This window comes from Acipenser ruthenus, chromosome 36 (assembly GCF_902713425.1).
Source record: "Acipenser ruthenus chromosome 36, fAciRut3.2 maternal haplotype, whole genome shotgun sequence".
Lineage (NCBI taxonomy): Eukaryota > Metazoa > Chordata > Actinopteri > Acipenseriformes > Acipenseridae > Acipenser > Acipenser ruthenus.
The window spans coordinates 9155506-9179607 of NC_081224.1; the positions used below are offsets into that span (position 1 = coordinate 9155506).

Sequence of the window (24102 nt, forward strand, 5' to 3'; positions counted from 1 at the left end):
TGGGAAAGGCTACATTTAAGTTACCATTGAAATCGTAACTGAGCAAAAACAGACTTAAACGTTCAGCAAAACCTGGGTTAACGTAGTGCTTGTTTTTAAACAAAAGACATTCTCACAGCTTGCTCAGCCATTCAGCCTCCTTTGGCTTGAACCACCCCCCCCCCCCCCCCAGCCCGTACTTTTTCTTTGAAGAAAAACAGCAACGTAACCCTAGTTCAAAGCAGCGATGGCTGTTTATTAATATTCCACATGGTCTGATGGGATAAGCATTAAAGGTACATCACAGCTGCCACAAGGATGAGAGAAGACAGTTAGCAAACCTTAGCAAGCACAATTGTTTGTTCAAAGTGAAATAAATGAACACAGGCCTATACAATCTAATCAAATGAGTTTGAATGTGGAAGTATTGCTTTACTCTCCAATCCAGCAGAGCGGTCAAGTTTTACACACAGCAGCCTGTCTCAGAGCAGGTGCAAAAGGAAGCGAGGCTCGGGACCTGAATTCAACTGCTTACCTAACCCCCCACTACTCCCTCCCTGCTACACGTGCATGCATTCAAGGGCTTGCAGTAATGAAGCAAGAGGCCCTGTGGCCTCTTTCATGACGCATCTCTGCTGGTGAGCGATCTCCTGCTGTAAAGGCTCTCATTAACAATGTGGATGAACACTGCAATGAGGAGGACTGGCTTCTCTTTGAGGCTGGGATCACACCACCTGCAGGAGCTCAGCTTGGGACTGGTGTGTGTGTATCCAAAGTAAGGCATGCAAACTAGTACAGCAGTGCGCACCTGCATTACAACACCCCATTGCTTCTGCTGTGTTCATTTGTTGTGCATAGGAAATCAAACCACTGGAAATTGTCAAAACCAACAGTGATTGTCTTATTTAATTGATGCCTTTAATAGGCCACACATGCAATTTATTAAATAGTAAGAGAAAAAGAACACAAAGCCACAAATGATAAAATGCGTGACACTTTTTAGAAGTTGTTTAAGATGCCTAATTGAAGCACAAAGCGGTCTAACATTTTCACACATGAGTCTTTATTGTTTCTATATCACTGATTGAAAATTGAAATTCTCACCCCCAGGTTTTCATGCAGGTAGGTATATAAAGGGTATCAATTACAAATCTTGAGGTTTTCTAATACATTTGCACACTACTGTATGGTACCAGTATGATAACATTTTTAAAAAGGAAAAAGCATGCTTGTTATATAACATGTGCTTCTTTCAAAACTACACATGGAACCTGCATAGCGAACGAACAGGTAAGATTTAAAACCCTTTTAACATGGAATTTTATACTTTCCAAAAATAGGAGGAAATGCTTTTCTAATATGGCCACAGCATTCTATTAGCAGTGGCAGTGAAATGGTTAAGATTGAATTAAGAATGTCAGGTAGTTGCTTGTTAGTGGCTAGCTGTGTTTATTGTTCTCATCAGAGTTGGTATGATTCATTGAAGCGCTGCAGTAAATCAATGTTAGTCAAGTCGTTGGTTCATCTTGTTTTTGAAGCTCTCTTGTATCCCTGGTGGCTGGGTGAGACGTGTCCTATCAGTGGATCTGGACAGTGGCGTACTCCGTATTGTCCACAGCACTGACCCCTGACCGGACTGGGGCTCCTCCCGGCTGTCTCGTGTGATCGATTACAGCGTAGGTAACCAAGTCTGAGCTCTGTGAGGAAGACAGATTGATAAGACACCAAATTAATAAGATCCCATCATGCTCATTAATAAGAGAGCACATTAATAAGACAGCATCATACAGCCTGTTCATTACAGCTTGAAACGAGAGATGTGCACTACTATTGACCAGCCACAAGGGGGACTGCTGTCCATGGCCATCTATTGCTTTGCATTTTGACAGTTGAACAGCTTCACTTTTTTTTGTTTGTTAACTAACATTGTGAAATGGCCATGTTCAATTAAAAGGATTTGTTTTTATTTCAAACAGTAATTCCAAACCAATACAAAACCTTCCTTTCATCAAATACCACTTTAAAGCAATATGTTGGTTTGTATATCCCATTATTTTCTCATATTTGTATTACATTCAAAGACACAACCTGCACAAACAGGTTTCCTCAGTACAGTTTCAATGCATACATCAGAAACAGAAAACATTATCTCTGTACCAGAAAACTGTTCAGAAATATTGTAACCCTCCTCTCAAGCTTCCCATCTTTAGGACTGTATTCCACCAAGTTAACAGCGTGCCCCCTGGTACAATCACAGCTTCCTGTGCTTTCCACATGCATTTCCAGAGCCATGTTATTCCTGTCATTTACTATGCTTGCTTGAATTTTACTGTCCCTCATGTTCTCATGTTTTTTTGTGCTATTTACATGGCAAACATCTCAAAGCCATTGCATTCTATAGCAAGTCCTACTCCCTACAGTAAACAGGAAGACTGTCCATGAAAGCGTGTCATGTACCTACCGCATTCTGATCTCCAGCATTCTGGTTATTCCCATTAGCATTTGCTGAAAATGGAAAGGAAAACAAAACAAGAGTTAATAATCTTTACAAGCAGGGGGAGGTGTTGTCTCAATAGAGTCCAGTTAGACCGGAGCTGAGAGATCCAGGGCAGGGTTTAAACAGCTCCCATTGTAGGTTGTGGTAAAACAAATGAAAAGGTTAATCTGTTACCTGCTCTCCTTTTGTACTTTAAAATGACAAAGACTGCAGCAGCTATGATGCCGATGACAGCAGAGACGGCTACTGCAGAGAGGATAGCGAGAGTTGCTGATGGTCTAGTTGTCGGGGTTGCTGATGGTCTAGTTGTCGGGGTTGCTGATGGTCTAGTTGTCGGGGTTGCTGATGGTCTAGTTGTCGGGGTTGCTGATGGTCTAGTTGTCGGAGTTGCTGATGGTCTAGTTGTCGGAGTTGCTGATGGTCTAGTTGTCGGGGTTGCTGATGGTCTAGTTGTCGGGGTTGCTGATGGTCTAGTTGTCGGGGTTGCTGATGGTCTAGTTGTCGTGGTTGCTGATGGTCTAGTTGTCGGGGTTGTTGATGGTCTAGTTGTCGGAGTTGCTGATGGTCTAGTTGTCGTGGTTGCTGATGGTCTAGTTGTCGGGGTTGTTGATGGTCTAGTTGTCGGGGTTGTTGATGGTCTAGTTGTCGGAGTTGCTGATGGTCTAGTTGTCGGGGTTGTTGATGGTCTAGTTGTCGGAGTTGCTGATGGTCTAGTTGTCGGGGTTGTGGTCGTTGTTGTTCCTGAAGTAGTTGAATCTCTCTTTGGAGGTTCTGTAAGCACAATTGAATTTGCATACAAATTATACCTTAATATCTGACACAGCACCCAGTACCTTCTACACAATTGATCACCACCAAAGACAAAGGGCCCATTTCACATCCCAGTGGTAAAACTGGAGTGAAGACTGGAGGTGTGTTATTATCACTCCTCGAACTTTACTCCTTGCTTCCGCTGTAATTCACCATCGTCCTAATGGTGTTTTTTCCGTGTCGTTTGATCAGCTCTCATGAATAATTACTTAGCGTTAATACCACCATTTATACCATGATAGTGGGACTCTTACCTCTTACAGACAGGACACTAAAACAATGAGAAGCGCCTTGACAACTACACCACATTATTACTGTGTCAGCTGGCTGTAGGCACATCAGGATAATGTAGCACGTATTAAAATGCCTTTGCTTTAACTAAAAATGGCTCAACAAGGGAGCACATTTTAACATTCATGTTCCAATAGAAGTTTATTACATGAGTGATTTGTAAAAAAATGTTTTCTTTCAAGTTGTATTTCTGTTACTTTCAAGCAACAGTCGTGTTAAATGTATGACTGGTGGCTAACCATAGTCAATGATTTTTTTCCTTACATGATGAGGCACAGAGAAACAACCCCTGATTTAGATGAAGTGATTACAATTTCACATGATAATACTTTTTTAGAGGTATTATCTGTATATTAAAACAGGGAGTGGGTGAAACCGGACCAGGACAAACCTGGCCGGACAGGGCACTAAAACAATGAGAAGCGTCTTGAAAACTACACCAAATTATTACTGCGTCACTAATTCAAGCACACACACTGAGCTGTGTGGGTTACATCATTTGCTGAAGGGTATCAGCACTGATATTAAGACAGAAATGGTACCAACGCCAACAAAAACATTCTGTGAATCGAACCCAAAGTCAGTTATCTACAGGTAATGGCCGCTGCAAAGGATACTAATGCTGTTCTAGACATTGTGTGTATTTAAATGTGTTTTAAGCTGTTTGAAATGTATGTCGCTGTTCAAAAGCGAGTTTCAGGATTCTAAAGCCCTATTCTTTAGAGCAGGAACCCAAGAGTTTTGTTAAACGAGGGCCGCTTAACAGGTGGGACATTGGGTGGTGGGCTGCATAATAAAATTAACCTGTAATTAAACACCAATATGTGGAAAATATAACTGCCTTTTCTTTTTGGGTTTCTGAAATATGATTACACTATGTAACACAATTTTTGTTCCTGGGTAGTAAGTGTTATTTCCTAATTACTTATGCCTCAAAAGTATAGAAAATGGCTATTATTCCCCACAAACTTTGCTTTTGTGATCAGGACAGTGATATTTTGAAATTTACCTATTTCCAATGAGAAAACGGGTGAATTTGTGTCTTTTCGTTTACATAAAGTTAGAAAAAAACAACATATGAATCCAAATGAACATGTATTTATACTAAAGTAATACAAAAATGACTACAAAAGATTTAGAAGTGAGTAGTTTTTCGAGATTTACGATTATACTGTAAATCACTTTCACGAATCAGCCCCCAAATGTAGTCTCCCATCATGTTCTCGTTATACTGTCCTTGGTAGCGGCGTTCAAAGTCCAGTATATCCTGGTGGAAGCGCTCGCCTTGCTCCTCTGAGTACGCTCCCATGTTCTCCTTGAATTTATCAAGATGAGCATCAAGGATATGGACTTTGAGGGACATCCTACAGCCCATTGTGCCGTAGTTCTTCACCAGAGTTTCAACCAGCTCCACATAGTTTTCGGCCTTGTGATTGCCCAGGAAGCCCCGAACCACTGCGACAAAGCTGTTCCAAGCCGCTTTCTCCTTACTAGTGAGCTTCTTGGGGAATTCATTGCACTCCAGGATCTTCTTTATCTGTGGTCCGACGAAGACACCGGCTTTGACCTTTGCCTCAGACAGCTTAGGGAAGAAGTCTTGAAGGTACTTGAAGGCTGCCGACTCCTTATCTAGAGCTCTGACAAATTGTTACATAAGGCCCAATTTGATGTGCAGTGGTGGCATCAGCACCTTTCGGGGGTCCACCAGTGGCTCCCACTTGACGTTGTTCCTCCCCACAGAGAACTCGGTCCGCTGTGGCCAGTCCCGCCTGTGGTAGTGCGCCTTGGTGTCCCTACTGTCCCAAAGGCAAAGATAGCAGGGAAACTTGGTAAAACCGCCTTGGAGACCCATCAGGAATGCCACCATTTTGAAGTCTCCTATGACCTCCCAGCCGTACTCATCATACTTCAAAGCGTCCAGCAAGGTCTTGATGCTGTTGTAATCCTCTTTGAGGTGCACCGAGTGAGCCAGGGGAAGAGATGGGTACTTGTTACCATTATGGAGCAGCACGGCTTTGAGTCTCCTGGATGAGCTGTCAATGAAGAGGCGCCACTCATTCTGGCTACAGGCGATTCCGATTGCCTCGAACAGACTGGTCACATTGTGGCAGAAGCAGAGCCCATCTTGACGGGTGAAGAAGCTGGAAAAAGGTTGGTGACGCTTCCTCTGATCTGCGACTTGCACACTTTCATCCAACAAGTTCCACTGCTTGAGCCTAGACGTCAAAAGCTCGGCATTGGACTTGGTGAGATCAAGATCTCTAATCAAGTCGTTGAGGTCTTTTTGGTTGGGGTAGTATGGGTTTCTCTCCTCAGCTCCACCTCTGAAATTGTCATCTGGATCTACAATGTCTTCCTCGCTCTCTGACTTGCTGCTCTCTTCTAAAGACAGCTGCTCTCTCTCCGGAGGAGTGGGTATGGGGAGCTCATGGCCGTGTGGCACCGGGGCGATGGATGAAGGAAGGTCCGGATACGTGATAGCAGGTGCATTCTTGCCAGTGCGACGTTTGGAAGGGTCCACCATGCAGAAGTAGCAGTTGCTTGAGTGGTCAGTGGGTTCCCGCCAAATTCTTGGGATAGTGAACTTCATGGCTCTCTTTTCCCCTCTGTACCATCCTACAAAAATACATTTATTTCACCCATGACTAATGTGTAAGAGATTCTCGCAACATTTTTCATATATGATCTATTTTTTCAATAACATTGAAAATTGTAAAACATTTTAAAATTAAAAATGTTTTACAATTACAATTTTAAACTACAATTTTAAAAATTTTAACAAATTTTATAACATAAAATTCCGAGCAACAATTGTCCATCTTACCTTCCAGAGTTTTTTTGCAGTGCTCGCAGGTGAAATGAGGTGCCCAGGGTTTGTCTTGATCCCCGACAGGCATGCCGAAATATGCCTTGTAGGCCTCACACATCTTAGCAGATGCTTCCACGGAGTACTTTTTCGCTCTTGTCTTGATAAATTGGCCGTAGACATAGCAAAATGCGTCTGCCGGATGCTTGCAGCATATTGATGCCATCTCAGAAAAATGCAGATATGTATCCACTTAGGCAGCTGGAACTAAACTGAACTGGTGGGCTTAAGGCTACTATTTATATTACTGGAAAGTTCTAGAAAGTTCTAGAAGTTACTCCAAGTTTACTCAGCACTGAATCTATCTGGAATGTTCTGGAAAATAGGTCAATTTCAAAATATCACTGTCCTGGTCACAAAAGCAAAGTTTGTGGGGAATAATAGCCATTTCTATACTTTTGAGGCATAAGCAATTAGGAAATAACACTTACTATCCAGGAACAAAAAATAAATTAATTGTTACATGGTGTTATATATATATATATATATATATATATATATATATATATATATATATATATATATATATATATATATATATATATATATATATATATATTTGATTTAATTTCATCATGTTTGTATTTATACTTTATGGGCTGGTTTCACAGACCCAGATTAGCAATAATCTCGGTTTACCTTTCCTAAATTAACATTGGGTGTCCAGGACTAGTACTAATCCGGATCTGTGAAACCAGCCATGCATGTTATTATTAATTTCTTAGCAGACGCCCTTATCCAGGGCGACTGACAATTGTTACAAGATATCACATGAGTATGTTTATGGGGACATCCTAAAAAGCTTACTGTGGCTTAATGTGAAAACAAATACTTACAAACTTACTTACAAACAATATCAGGCTTGACACTTCCCAATACTATCCTAAAACAAGACGTGTTTTTCATGAACATGATAAAGTCAAGCCCTAAAAATAACCTGGTAATGTGAACTGCTCAATGTGAAAAACGCTTAATGTGCAAAACCAAGTTATTCATTATGTTTACCGCGATTTTATCGGGATTCCTTATTTAAAAAAAAATGCATACACATGTTTTCAAATTAAAGATAAAATACCGCTTTTTTCCAGTCATCTGAATTTATTACAAACCAGCGCCAAAATGAATAAATACAGAACACTGTATATCACAATCAACACGACTCGCACTGTTTTTATGCGCGCAGTTTAATGACACAATATTTATTTTAGGGTAGTGTTACGCTTGATCTCTGCAAAGTTTGTAAGCTTTTGTATTTCAGCACATTTAGTCGCGTTAATAGCGTTTCACATTATTAAGCAGGCGGAGGGCGAGAGCGAAGCCGGGACCTCCCGCTCTAAAGCACAGCAGCCGGCTCTTTTGCACAGCGATATCGGCGCTATGCTTTAGTGCGAGAGATCCCGGGTTCAAGCCTGTGATTGGATTGCCTCACCCTGTGTGATGCGGGAACTGAGGTTCTTTACAGTATGTTAATGAAACCCACGACGAATTAGTATTATTAGATTTCAAGGGACTTAACTAGTTTCTGCTTGAGTGGAATTTAAGCAGCTGACTTTTTTCGGAGATCATTCGGGACAGCAGTCACCGAATCCACTTCCCCCCGGCTGCACGTGGGTCTTGTTTTCATGTTCTTAAAGCTACCATAGCAGCTTGTACCGATATTGAGCAGAACAATAACTTGTAATGGCCCGGGTCTTTTCATTCCAAGAAAATATAGAAAACTCTTTATATTTGACGACGGCCTCAGGCAGTGCAATCGCGGACCGCATTTGGGAACCCCTGCTTTAGACGTTTAGCTTTTAAAAGTCCCATTAGCTTAATTTACATCTGGGATAATGACTGAACTCGCTGTGCTTAGAAACTGATTGACTGAGAAGATCCGTGAGCTTTACAATATGGGATAATGAAGGGAAACAGCTTCAATGGTAAACACAAGGGTTTGGTGTTGGCAGCCCTTCTCAGGTTCTGTAATCTAGTTTGCTTTTGTTATGAATGTGTGAATGTTATTTGAAATGATATTGCATGTTATGATTCTACCAGAAACCCCTGTGTGTTAATCCACAGGGAATACATTACACAAAACAACCAATCACAAGAAATCAAAAATCCAAACTCAAGCACTCAGTAAATTGTCAGTAAGGACTGCAGCTGAAATCTGCCTAGCAGAGGTCCAAATGCCAGTGGAGCAGAAGAACATTTTGTTCAGCAAGAAAAAACAAAACGAGAGAGCTGTAACGTAACTGACCAGCAGGAAAATGACCCTTAAACAAACCCCATTGTCTGTGTGTGCTGAAAACAAGGCAGGGTGTTCATGCAGTCACACACAGGACCTTGAGTGGTTTCAGCAGTTCAGCACATATTCTTAATTTTAACACAAGTACGCACCAACCAGAACGTGTTTATTATATTTACCTTGAACTGTCAGTTTAACATTCCTGTAAGTGACACATTTCCCATTGATCCACACGTCACACGTGTAATCCAGAGTGTCCTCCAGTCTGAGCTCAGAGATTAGCAGAGAGGCGTTTCCAGAGGAGACTTCATCAGACAGCTTCACTCGGCCGCTCCACTGCGCAGGGATTGGTGCTGAGGTCTTTGAGTCAATTAATAGAACTGAACTCTGATCTGGATATGCATACCATCTGACTGCTACATCCTCCCCAGGGGTAGGGGTGTAAGAACAGGGCAGCACTGCTCTCCCCCCATCTGAGCCAGAGACAGCAACATGGTCTTGTGCAGAGCAATCTGCTATAAGAGAGAGAAGAGACAATAAACTCAATGGAATAAACACCTACATTCTTCTGTTGGGGATATTTCGGTTGTTTCCTCGTATTTTTGACTTTGCAGATTTTTCAAAGACAACGCTATCGATGAAAAGTTTCTGCTGCTTCCTGGTCACCAATTATTTTGTGTTTGTTTGTTTATTTAACCAGGAGATTTACCTATTGAGACTGAGGCCTCATTTACAAGGGGGTCCTGGAAAACAATAAAGTACAAATACAACACAAGCAACACAATAAAAACATGTGGTTCAGACTCAGTCAGCAGCATTGTGACAGGGCAGCGGTAGCGGCTGGTGGCCCAAAAATCGGGGAGGCAGAAAATATTGGCAGCGGGTCCGACTTTTTCACTGCTGTTTTCACATTTGAAACGATGCTGTTCAATACAAATGCTGCCATTTACATAAACACTTGTGTTTGTTTACTATACGATACAGCAACAAAGCAAAGCGCTAATAAGTGAACATGCAATCGTGAAACCAGACAATAATACCAACACCGTGTGACGGGGTGACCCACGTCACTTTATTTAATGTTAGTTTGTTTGATTTTAACACGTTTATTTTGGCACGTTACTTTGTTGTAGATTTGTGTAAAACCCGCCCAGTTACAGAAATTGGATAATAATGTAGAGCGCATTGTAGACTGACTACGCCACTGGGGAACTGCACCCCAGAAATGTATTATATGCATCTACTGATTTGGGCCAGAGGAGAAGGTGTGACCAAGCACAGCACACCACGAAATAGAATGCCAGGATGTAAAAAAAGAATCACATTTATTTAAAACACAAAGTTCGTTTCAGTTCTCATTATATTGCACTCGTTCCAATAAAGTTTCTCTTAAAACTGGGACACGTGTATAATCACGAATGGCCAGAATCCCAGTGGAAACCGAATTCTTTAAAATAATTAAAACAAGATTTTCACAAACTAGTGCTGTCGGTCAGTTACAGTCAAATCCTTCAATTCGTTACATTGTTTCAATTTAGTTCAGTCATTCTTTCTCAGGCATTACACTGTTACATAGTTTTAATACAGCAGCATCTCATTCAGTTCAAGAATACATTGTCTCATTTCACTCTGGTATTCAGACGCACGCACGCACGCTCGCACACATACACGCACACAGCACTAGCACAGACAGGAGGTTCCCAAATTAAACACAAACAAACTAAACGAGACAGACAGCGCTCAACAGAAAGGGGACAACAAAAAGGTAGGCTTGTGCTTGGAGTCAGGGATGGCAGCGGAGCTTTCTTTCAAAACCGACTTCCTCAGAAAAAGGGCTGTCTGCTTCTGACATCTCACCGCTATGGATACCCAAAATGCACAACATCTCGCAAACGCATGCAATAAATTGAGCACCAGATCTGATTGAGATCAGTCGATTAAATGGGACATTATCAAGCAAAAATCATCACATAGGAATGGCCAGTAGGTACCTACCAGCCTCCCAACAGGTAGAGTGGGTCCGGATCAAGCGCTTTCATGGACATCGGATGTAGTGCCGCTAGAGGGCGCTAAAAAGCGGTATTAAAATAATAGTAAGAATTACTTGAGTAGTAACACAGTTAGGTTCAGGGGTTGAGATTAGCTGGCTGCACAATTTCGCTTTACCGCTCTGCAGTGGAAAGAAAACCGCGTCACAATCAAAATAATGTAAAGGATTATACAGTACATTATTATTATTATTATTATTATTATTATTATTATTATTATTATTATTATTATTGTATTTTAATGTATATGCTTTTTGTATTTTTATATCCCTTTGTATTGTAGCGTGCACGTGGGAAGGCAGCAGTAGGGCTGGTAGGTGACGTAATCACACACACAGACATAAGCCCGATATACACTCCTTGCAAGGGAGCCGTCTCTTTTGTACAGCGGTATCAGCGCTATGCTTTAGTGTGAGAGGTTCTAGGTTAGCGCCCACCCTCCCCCTGTATGTGGATTGTCGCGCCCGGTGTGAGGCACCTGCCTGCAGGAACCAAGATCGCTACAGTATTAATACAATCCAATAAAAATTTGTATAAAAAAGTGTTTCATTTTATGATGGAAACAACTTTAAGATGAAGAAAATCATTTTAAACATAACAACAATTTAAACATAAGACAGTGAAAAGGTTACCGTTCCAAGCTGAAAAATGTTGTCTTTGTGAACCAACGTTATCTTTCGCCAGTCAAATCGTAGAGTGCCTGAATAAAGTTTTATAGATACACGAAGATTTTTTTTTAAATCTTCTGTTGCATCTTGTTTAGCAGCCGCAACTATCCCAGATAGATTTGGTTACATTATTTAACGTCAGGAGTTTAAGCATGATTTAACTGCACCGCAGATTCCCCAGTTGGATGATGAGCTGATAATATCTGTTATTATATCTCTGCCAATGAAGCAGGCACGGTGACGTCACCATAATGATAAACAGTAATGCAGCGTGAGGTTTGTACTAAAGCAGGGTCAGCTGCTGCAGGGAAAATAACGTTTATTTATCAAAATGACCATTTTAAGAAATGTGAAAGCAGAACACACAGAAATACTTGGACTGTAATTAGGAAGTGTACTGCTGAGAAAAAAAAATTAAGGGAATTAATTAATTAATTGAAATGTACTGCAGATTACTCGATGGCAGAAGAACAAACGCCATTCGCTAAATTTAGCTCTCAGATTGTACTAATTAAAATATCTAAAATATATGACAACGCGCTTGCTGTGGTGTATTTAATATCTATATCACATTTGTTTTCAGCGAAAGCTGGTCAAGCTTGGATGTAAACTTAAAAAATGAACGCATTTCAACAACTGCGCAGTGGCGAAGCGGGCTAAGGTCGTGTGCTCTTCAAGAACGTCATGTTGTAATCTCAAACCACGATATATATATATATATATATATATATATATATATATATATATATATATATATATATATATATATATATATATTTGCGATATGTGCTGTTTTAAAACATAAAACACCCTGGTATATTTTAACGTTGACCAACATGTGAATCACATGATTGGTAGATGTCCAGTTATTTAGCTTTTCTGTTTGAATAGTCGCTACACACCCTTAAGAAGCAGACGGAAGAAGAAGAAGAAAAAGAAGAAGAAGAAGAAGAAGAAGAATTATTTCATATGACGACATATATCTCATTGTGTATAAGAGGTATGTACGTTTCTTTTCACATTTGAGGTAAGAAAGTTTCAGACTTTTGATACTGGTACGGATGGTAATTCTAAGTGATTTAGTTTTGCCGCTGCAACATGAAAACAGTTACTCTTTGAGCTGTATAGAGAACCTCGGTAGTTTTTTCTAACTTATACAAGGAACTACCTTTCCTCTCAATCTATAACAAAAAACATTGTCAAAGTAAAAAAAACAAGTTAGAAAAACGCAACAGCCGTTTAAAGGGGTGATATCAAACACAAAAGCCCAAGTTAGGAGAAGCAATTAGGCCAATCTTGTCAAGCATCAAGCAAACAGGCACAATTGAAAGGTGCTGGGGTCCAAGATTCACACAATTCTTCCTTCTATCTTGGCACCTTTTTTTGAACAGCTTGAAGCTTCCCTATTGCCCCATTGATGAGTAATATAAGAGAAATGAGAAAAGATTTGAAAGTAAAATAATGGTAGAAGGGACTTTTGGACAGTAAAAACAATATGTCTATTTTGGTAGGTATTGATATATTGATATTTACGTAGGTACAAAACTACAATGTTATAAATGGTTCAAAAGGTACATATGCATGTCCGTGCTAAAGGGTAGTATACTAACACATTTTAATGCTGGAAAAAACATTATTCTCCTTGATATAGTGGTCTTATGAACTTAGGCTAAGGCATTTGTAAAGCATTAGATCTCTTCATAAAAGGACATATACATTTTGTTTACATTTCTTGGCCATGGTTTGACTTCAATAAGTGCATCATTTGCATGCACCCATTTTCCAGTAGCACCCACAGCAAGAACAGACACATAGTGTCCTGAAGTAACACCCTGTCCTTGGTGTATGATAATGGAAGATAATTGTTAATTCCTGTTGTCCACAGTAATTGTGCTCTTCAGTAAACTTAGCATTGTGTCACTTTGTAACGGTCCTGTCTGGTTTGGTTTCCCAAAGAATAAGTTGGACTGCAATCTGTCTCCCTGCTGATTGAATAAGTTCACGTTTCACGATTGGAGAAGTTTTGCATTGCCTACATTTGCTACCAGGAATCATTGCCCATTTGTCATTTCTATAAATTAGTTCTTCCAAACACATGGAATCTGTACCAGCAGGTACATGTAGAGGATAAACATGCAACACCTCTCGGTTTGATGAGCAGTAGTTACATGTAGTACATAGAATATCATGACTTATTGTGACTGAAACCATGCAAGATACTTCAGGACAAATTTCGGACAATTTGGTGAGAAACTGCAACATGTTGCTGCTCACCTCTATTGAAAGGTTCTCCTAAGAAGTGACAAATATCCACAGTAGTCAGAGATGCAGTGGATGGCAAGTGATCCTATTTGTGAACAAAGCACCTGATAGCCTCTTATTGACGGTGTTGTAATGAATCCTTCAGAGGTTGCAAGTGAAGAAGGCACTGCAATGTTGCATTTGCATAGCATGAGGTGAAATTGGGGTTGCTCAAGCCTCTGAATGGATGTGTAAGTGCAATGTTCTCTTAGAAGACTGAGGCTTTTGCTGCTCCTGAACATTACTGATGGCTCGGTGAATTATTATTATTATTATTTATTTCTTAGCAGACGCCCTTATCCAGGGCGACTTACAATTGTTACAAGATATCACATTATTTCACAGATAGCACATTATTTTTTACATACAATTACCCATTTAAACAGTTGGGTTTTTACTGGAGCAATCTAGGTAAAGTACCTTGCTCAAGGGTACAACAGCAGTGTCCCTCACCGGGGATTGAACCCACGACCCTCTGGTGAGGAGTCCAGAGCCCTAACCACTACTCCACACCGCTGCCACTGCTGAATGAAATGCGCATGTGTCTCCTTCAAGCTTTTCAACTTCGGACAATAAATCCCTCTGAGTCGATGGTACTCTTCAACTGCAGTTTGACATGCGTAAATGCAGGTGGGGTCAAAGTTGATAAGGTGGATACCGCTTAAGGAAGTAACTGTGGAAAGTGCAACGAAACTTTGTCCATAGGAGAAAATTGAGTTACCACGACCCATCATAAGTGTTTTTAGAGTCATCCCCTGGCATTTGTGAATGGTGATTGCATGAGCACCAATGACTGGGAACTGCTCTCGAACAATGTAGACTCGATCCATGATTTCAAACTTTGAGCATAAACGTTGAAAGGTATGGTAAATTTGATGGTTATGGTTTTGAGCATACTTGTGTTTTCCAGATAGTAGGAAACAGCTTGAAGCTTCCCTATTGCCCCATTGATGAGAGCAGGGATAATGTCAATGTTCTTGCGAATTTGCTTAATACAAATGCAAATGTGATACCTTTACTACCAAACTAAATACAAATGCAAATATGTGACAAATGCTAAATGGACTTCAAATACTTTCCCATACAGCAAATGTTACTTTATTAACATGAATTTGGCAGAGGCCTTTATCCAAGGTGACATACAAGGAAAGCAGTTTATATAATAACAACATAAACACAGTAATCACGTAGTTCATAATAATGAACAGGTATGTACCAATATAGGAAGCAAGTTACATAAAACAGTGTTTCCCAGTCTTGGTCCTGAGGACCCAGTGTTTGCTGATTTGTGTTCCAACTGAGCTTTAAATTACAAATTGAACCCTCAATTGAATGAATAAAATGTCTAATCAGAGCATTTGAATTATTTGTAGAAATGGCTGGCTGCACAGGCCTCAATTAACACTAATCTAGGACTACCTAATGTTAACTCAGGTAAGGTAGTCCAAGATTAGTGCTGATCAGGTTTGTGAAAGCAGCCAAAGAGTTGGATATTTCAAGTTATTTCTAACATTGCATTAAGTCACTAATTGTTAGTTCAATTGGGGGATCAATTTAATAATTGAGAACTCAGTTGGAACACAAATAGCAGACACAGTGGCCCCACAGGACCGACCAGGTTTGTGAAAAAGACATAAATTATGATATATATGTATATATTTATATATGTGTGCATTGCACAATTATTCTTTTTACTTGTTTTGTTTGTTGTGTTTAATAAACATGAAGTTCTCAAAAGTGTCCTTTAGTTTGCATCTTTCAGGTTGATCAATTTTACCAGCAATCCTGAAAAGTCTCTCTACTTTATTATGAGCATTAATATTGAAAAGTGATTAAAATTGAAATAATTTTTAAGCTTTCCCAAGATTTTAAATTCAAATGCAAATTCTTATATTTCAGAATATACAAATACCAAGTCAAATGCAAATAGTTCAGCAGATTGCATTTCAATTTCAATACATTTCTTATTGTATGACTTATATTGTAACACTTGAATGTATTTGTATTTGCTTGCGATTGTAAGTCGCCCTGGATAAGGGCGTCTGCTAAGAAATAAATAATAATAATAATTATTATTTATTTTTTAGCAGACACCCTTATCCAGGGCAACTTACAATTGTCACAATTATATCACATTATGTTTACATACAATTACCAATTTATCCAGTTGTTTATACTGAATCTAGGTCAAATACCTTGCTCAAGGGTACAACCCACAACCCTCCGGTCAAGAGTCGAGAGCCCTAACCACTACTTCACACTGCTGACCCCAAAGTAATGTGTCGATTTAGACCAAAGTAATGGTTTTGGAGATATTTATTTGTCTACGGTGAAGAAGTAGCCTTGAATTTAACGGGTTAAATCACGTTGGGACGCTGATTTCTCTGCAGGTACTTGGCGAGGGGCACCCCCTCTGCAAGCTACATCTGTATTTATCCTGGCCCAACGTGGTTTACTGGAGCAGAACAGCGGGCAAACATGCCATATATGCCGATCGCTCAGCTTCTTATTCGCTTTATGTATCATGTTGAATAAGTAGCCTTGCATTTAACGGGTTAAACCACTTTGGGCCGGGCTAACTACAGGCGTAGCTTACAGAGGGGTTGCCCCTTGTCAGGTACCAGCAGAGAAATCGATGGCCCAACGTGATTTAACCAATTAAATTCAAAGCTACTTCTTCAATGTAAACAAATACATTTATGCACTTAAAAGCTTGCGAATAAGAAGCTGGCGAATAAGCCAACTTCAGCCTCGTGTTTTACAGTGTAAATGTATGAAAAGAAGACAGACGTAGCCATAATACAGTCAAATTTAATGTCACTTCTGTTAATGTCACACTCTGCTTATTCTCATCAAATTGAAATGTCCCGGCCGGAATATAATGCATGCTGTGACTTTGATGTTTTGTTTTTTAAATGTATTAATGATCAATGCATTGCTGAGTTTGTTGCGCTCACGTATCAGGTGGTGTCTGGAATGATCCAAATACAATTAAAACAGGGATGGAGGTGTGAAATAAATATATTTATGACTTCTCTTATGCAGTTATTTCAATGGCAATTAATACCCTTTGCGGTCCATTTATTCAGCGCGTCAGGTCCACTTTATATTCACATGCGCAGTTTATTTTAGATGCGCTGTTTAAAAGTATTTATTTCACAGTAAAACAGGTTTAAAAGGCACTGCATATCAACAGGACACTCAGTACTGCATCTCCAGCCCCGCCCCACCCCTTGTTCGCTGTATTTTTCACATACCTCTTCATAGTCATGCATACCTATAAATCATCTCCTGATCACTCGTTTTATCACCAAACTCCTCAATAATGCGATCCAAGTCATTATTGTATTACTATAACATCTAAACAAACTCTGCAAATGTCCGTGATATTCTTTGAACGCTGGATGCTGAAGCAGCTATCTAGTTTGTTTATGTCCGTGTTATCTCTGTGGTGGAGAATAGTAGTGAGTAGCTGGCGAGCCTGTGCGACCCGGGAATCTTTTTTAAGGCGAGCAAAGCGAGGTGGGAATTATTTAAGACGAGCGCAACGAGCTGGCATCAATACATTAAAGTAAATCAGCTCATTTTTGCTGTTTAATTTACTATTTGTTAATTAAACAAGTAAAACTTCAAAAGAAAAGTTTGAAGTACCTGGTATTGCCAGGCACTCCCATCCAAGTACCAACCAAACACGCATATTATTATTATTAGATTTTTTTAGCAGACACACTTATCCAGGCCAACTTACAATTCTGACATACAATTACCCATTTATAGTCAGGTTTTTTATTGGACCAATCTAGGTAAAGCAGCAATGTATCCCCCACGTGATTGAACTCACAACTGCCCATTTCAAAAACAAAGTGCTTTAACCGCTACTCCACAGATGCTGCAAGCAACGGATCACTAGTGTCTCGTTGTATAAGGCCACAGAAAATTCACGGAAATCATGTATTTGACTGCCTACCGTGAAATTTCAATATTGTTGATTTCTGGCTGAGGTATGAAATCAGATTCCGAAACATGGCAAAAATTTCACTCTGTTTTTTTGTCAATTCCACCAAAAACTGTGTGGATGCAGAACGAGCAGTTTCTGAATATGGACAGGTTTTTACACCACAAAGACAAACCATGAGTTTTGAAACTGCAACAAGAAGCACAACTATTATTATTATTATTTATTACTTATTTATTTTAGTACAGTAGCAGTGTCCCCCACCTGGAATTGAACCCACAACCCAGTGGTCAAGAGTCCAGAGCTCTAACCACTACTCCACACTTCTGCCCATGCTTGCCCTCAACAAATAACTAGTTTTCTGGTCTGTGTTACATGCTGTCAGATCAGGACCACTAACACAGCATGGGAGCTGCTGTTTCCCATTACAACTGTACACAAGTAAAGGTGTGATCACCAATTCCATACACAACACCTGCAAAATATATAAACATGCTGAGTTCATTGCAGTCATCAGCTGCATAGATGAACCATCCAGCAGAATGAGGCAACAAACAAGTGAGTACAGACTCGACACACCTGACTGTAAGATTGCACACAGTTACTGGTACACCTGGTGTTGGAAACACTGGTACTTGAGATGAAAAGGTTGAAAACCACTGGTCTAAATGGACCCTGCATAATAACTGAAGGCTCTGGACAAAACATCTTAGAAATGTCTTCATGGAGAAAGAACAACATGAATAAACAGTTTTTGTCTTTTGGTGCCAGTATCACATTGCTCTCATATTTCAAAACAAAAGTATCTATTTCTGAAACGTCTGCTCCAAAATGATTTGTACCCATAAGGAACATGACATGACAAAGAATACAATCTGCATGGTGTTATAAATATCTCTGCTTTCTGCATTAGAAGTGTTAGTTTGCAAGCTGTAAATTACAGTAGAAGTTAAAACTTACAAGAGACTAAGTCAAGTAGACAGGCGTTTTGGCTGGTGCCTTAATTACTGTACCTGACTCGTTTGTTCTTTCAATGCTAAAATGTAATTAAATGCTGCCTTTTGCAATTACAAATCCATTTCACCTAAGAGAAGAGTTTGTTGCAGTTTGAAATATTGTGGAGTCTTCCCTGACATTTCACATATTTTACACTGTTAGATACATAATTCTTACAAACAACATGTTAGTGTAAAATGCTGCTCCCTGTACAGTTTGTAATATAACAGTGTTTGTGTTTGTCCAAAGCTGTTAGTGCTCTGTAGGGAAATCCCTAAACAGCAATGTGCCTCCTACTTTAGTAGAGGTTGTGAAGCACTGATCTGAGAGAATCACTTACCTGCTGTGAGGTGAGCGCTGTTTAAGATCAGTAGCAGTGCCAGAGCTTGCTCAGTGCTCAGAGCCATTCTCCTCTCCTCTCTCTCTCTGTTTCAGCACAAAGTCCAGCACTTGGGTTAAACTCTATTTGTGTTTGATGCTCTCAGCTCTGTGACCGCACAAAATGCATATTTCCTGTACTGTTAGTTTTATCAGAATGATCTTTGTGTATTTTACACGCCTGCATGGCGTACTGACCACCTCCAGTTCCCAGTGTTGCTGAAAATACAAAAAATCTACATTTAATCTAAGTCTTTTAATTTGCTTTGGTTTAATTCTGGACTGGATTTAGAAGGTATATTTTCCAAGAAGGATTTAACAGCTTTAATCTGTTACAGTTTGGAAAGTCTTTCATGATCTCATGAATTCACTATTTTTTGTTCTGTTAAGGTACTTTTTGACTATCTGGGTCGTTTTCACAAATCTTGCTAGTTAGTTAAAGACTTTCTTCTTTATTTGAGAATTACTGGATGTCTTTCAGAGAACACAAATATAGAAATGTCAAAAATACAAAGCTGAAAGGACTGTTTTAAAATAAATAGGCTTCTGTTTAGATGTACTGTAGTTGGTTTTGTTGGTAAAGTACTATATTTTCAACAAAGTATTTTAATTCAGAACGATATGATTCTGAAAATATCACTTGCCAAAAGAGAGGACTGTGGACACGTGGACTGTAATCCAGTACATACTTTTAAATCCGGTACGTATTGTACCAGTATTTAAAAAGATTTAAAAAAAAACAGTTTCCAGAATTAACAGTATCCAAAGTCAGTATCCAAAGTTGCAGCATATAGTGCTTGATAAGGCCCTAATGTCACAGTTCATTTGCAAATGAAAATGCACAAAAGCAACTAAAGATCACAGATTTAAAAATATACATCATGGTATCTAATGCACAATAAAGACAGATTTGCGCATGTTTTAAAAAAAAAAAAAAAAAAAAAAAAGCGGGCTGTGACGAATAATCAAATAAATTGTAACATTGAAGAGAGATGAGCTTTGTATCAGAAAACTGGTGATGGAGTCAGAAATCGCGTGTAACGGGTAAGTGCACTCATTTGTTTCATATATAAAAAAAAAAATATGGGAAATCATTTGTTTCTTAATACAACGACGGTAAAACGCGACTGACGTGTATCTGAGTGTCGTATATCCGAGTGCTGACCGTGTCAAGTTTGTTTTAAATACTAATAATTAACACACACAATAAATTGGTGCGTTGGTAATTCATGAAGCTTTTCTTGTGTGCTGTTAAGCATTAAGAGGTGAAGGGGGTGTGATTAACATGAGAGATAATATTAGCTCTCTCTGCTCTATCTCCATACAAGGTGTGAAACAAGTTCTTTATCTCAAGCTTCACACATTCTGCAGTACGCCTCAGCCACAGTGTGGTCAGCTTAAGCCTCACGTTATCTGCTTTAAACGTTTAGGATACACGTCATGTGATAATATTAGAATCAACCATCAGTTCCGTGTGAAAGTATATTTAAACTAGAATTCATCAACTTAGTGAAAGTGAGTTTGCAATGAATTGCTATGGAATAAACCCAGCATGATCCCTCTCCGTCTAGCTGCCCATATGAAAGCTCAGCAAAGTTCAAGAACAGTTTTGTGTGGTAAATGAGAGGCAAAGAGGGATTAAAAAGCATGGTGAAGCACCATAAACTGCGGCAGTACTGTGCAAATTCATCACGGTTAAACATTTTCAGTTTCTAATCATCAGCCCTTTTAAAAGCTTTCCGTTGCTGTTTCTGACACAGGGAGTGTATCCAGAAGTGTCTGTTTTGTTCAGAGCAGCACAGGGCACAGAGCAATCTGATAGTGAACACTGTTACAAAGGGAGAGCATATGGGAGGAAAAAAAGATTAAGCAGAATTGTATCGCCCAAAAAATAATGTATAAAATATAACAATAACAAATAAAATGTAACACCAATTGCAAGTTTGCTATTTTCCATCTGGATTTTCACCACTGCTGTACATGACCTGTGTGATCCCACATTCTACTAAGATAGATAGATAGCCGCTAATTATGCTTCAGGATCGGAACCTGTGCTTGTATTTATTTCTGCATACAAACCATGAGCGTCTTATATCAGGTAAACAGTCTCTGTTTACCAATGAAAGAGTTCTGTCCATCATCAATGGTGCTGTGCAGTGTGTGTGTGCTGTGCAGGTGTGTGTGTGTGTGCAGTGTATGTGCTGTGCAGTGTGTGTGTGTGTGCAGTGTATGTGCTGTGCAGTGTGTGTGTGCTGCACCGCCCTTACGTATTGTGAGCCCTGGCAGTGAGATGAGGTTCAGAGCTCTGTAAGCACATCATGCAACATATTCACACCACGCATGTGTTGCTCTTTTGCATAGTGGTTGAGACGCTTGCTTGTGGTGCCAGGCGCTGTCATGTTGTTTAACGTTGCAAATCAGGTTCAATAATGAAAGGAAATATTGATTTTGATTTAAGTTGTTTAACATTAACGCCCTTCTGAGCAGCCATGTTCTTACTGTCAGCGATGGCTCTAGGGACCGTCAATTACAACACTGTTAGTACTAGGAACTGTCTATCAATTACAACACTGTTAGTACTAGGAACTGTATCAATTACAACACTGTTAGTACTAGGGACTGTCCATCAATTACAGCACTGTTAGTACTAGGGACTGTCCATCAATTACAACATTGTTAGTACTAGGGACTGTCCATCAATTACAACACTGTTAGTGATTTGTGTTGAACTAACTACTTGACAAGTCTCAGCAGGGCGTGGTTTATTTGATTACAGTAATTTGCAAAGCCATTATCTGCTGCTCATAGCTCTCGACCTCCAGGGCACTATATAAGCACTCACGCTAACCTAGTGCTCCAGCACACAACACAGCTAACCCTAACCCTAACCTAGTGCTCCAGCACTCAGCACAGCTAACCCTAACCCTAACCTAGTGCTCCAGCACACAGCACAGCTAACCCTAACCCTAACCTAGTGCTCCAGCACACAGCACAGCTAACCCTAACCCTAACCTAGTGCTCCAGCACTCAGCACAGCTAACCCTAACCCTAACCTAGTGCTCCAGCACACAGCACAGCTAACCCTAACCCTAACCTAGTGCTCCAGCACTCAGCACAGCTAACCCTAACCCTAACCTAGTGCTCCAGCACTCAGCACAGCTAACCCTAACCCTAACCTAGTGCTCCAGCACACAGCACGCAAACTCAACATAACTGAATCTGAATCAGTTGATGAACCGTGCACTGTAGCTTACTGAGATCCTCCATGCAAAGGAGTCCACATGTTTTACTACACGGAATAACTAGTTCAGCGTCACCTGCAACATTTCCCCCTCTTGGTTCCTCAAATGAATCAGATTCAAACCAAGACTGAGTCCTCATAAAGGCCACGAATAGAGGAAAGCTGAGGTGCAGTATAACAGTATTGTTTACATGGGTTATAAAAGTCCTCATTAGTTTACTTACATTTTTTAAACATTAACACGTTTCCAAAATCTTACTACTTTATGAAATGGATATTTATCATTCCCCACATACATAAACACAAATATATTTCTTTCTATACCATAAGGTCTGCTGGAAAGGTATTTAAAGATCATCCTATATAAATGAATCCCCATTAATCACTATGACATAAGGAACATGTTCAGCAAATTTCAATGCTCATGCTATGGGTCCTTGTTTATTTATTTATTTTATTATTTTATAATTTTATTCTATAATTTTATTTGTATTTTTATTACTATTATTATTATTATTATTATTATTATTATTATTATTATTATTATTATTATTATTATTATCTGGAAAAACCGCTTGCTTCTCGATCAATGACCTGTCTCACCTTTCGGTTATTCATTCGCAAGGTCTCTATTGAAATATGAGTGCAAGTTTTTATTTTGTCTTATTACAAGCAGATAATTAATATATCTCCCAGACTTGAATAAACTTCAAAGTGTCTTAAAATGTTAAAAATGTTCTCAAAATGATGTTACAAAAACCCATAGGTCTTAACAAAATATATATAATTACCAAAACCAAGACAGGCTCAACTATCCTTGAAGTTATTTTCTATTTCAAACTTATAACATTTCATTTCTTATAGCAGCATACTCCATTGGCTGCTTCCACTGTACCTAAGGAGTTAATCTGGCTTCCAGCTGGCTTGCTTATCAGTGTTGCTATGGTTTCCAAGCAAGTTTCACTCCCTCTTTTCAATCCTGTTTATAAACTTACAAAAGTAGTTAGTACAATACATATTTAAAACACAAAGACTAAATTCCTTATCTCCTTCATTTGTCAAAATGCCTGGAATACATCACAACTGAATTTAAGAAAGTGTTAAAAGGAAAAATATTGATTGTACTCTCCCCTGTTCTTTCTTTCTTTCTTTCTTTTTTTAATAGTTTTGCAATACAGAAGCTGCTTGCTGTATTTCCAGCCCAGCCCCACCCTTTCGTTCGCTATCGCTTTCACCTATGTAAGAAATAAATAATAATAAAAATAATAGTCGTACATACCGATCAATCATCTCCTGATTACTCGTTTTATCACCAAACTCCTCAATATTGCGATCAAAGTCATTATTTTATTACTATAACATCTCAAAAAAGCTCTGCAAATGTCCATGATAGTCTCTGTGTGCTGACGCACTCAGCCAGCTTGTTTACTATGACCGCCCCGTTATCTGATACCAGGGCCATATGTATGACTATTCATGAGATATGCCTTTTTTTTTTTCGACTTGTCTCGGCTCCTGTCGCTACCACTCGGCAATTGAATGGTTTTCTCGGCTTTTTCCAGAGAAAAAACGACTAGAAACCCGTTTTTTGCGTTGCTATAATGATATCGGACCCAGTCCGACAAAGGACTTGAGAGGAATAATTGCAATGTCGGACCCAGTCCGACAATGGACCGCAAAGGGTTAATAGTATGGTCTCTCTGAGCGTCCCCAGATCATGAGCCATTTCAAGTCCCTTCAATAGGGCTTTTACTTCTGCTAATTGAGCAGATCGACCTGATACCACTGCGGAGTGGTATTGTATTTCCTCATAAATTCCATTTTGTTCGAACCCGACGGAAA

General features: G+C 39.5%; 1 protein-coding gene across 1 annotated transcript; it reads right to left on the minus strand.

Moving 5' to 3' along the window:
* Positions 1–224: 224 nt before the first annotated feature.
* Positions 225–22878, minus strand: LOC131706578 (alpha-amylase-like). Its single transcript, XM_059007922.1, has 5 exons — positions 22864–22878; positions 8853–9231; positions 2651–3247; positions 2441–2484; positions 225–1676 (listed from the first exon to the last, which is right to left on the minus strand). Exons 1-5 carry the CDS (start codon positions 22876–22878, stop codon positions 1557–1559), a joined length of 1155 nt encoding a protein of 384 aa, XP_058863905.1. The 3' UTR covers positions 225–1556.
* Between the last annotated feature and the right edge of the window lie 1224 nt (positions 22879–24102).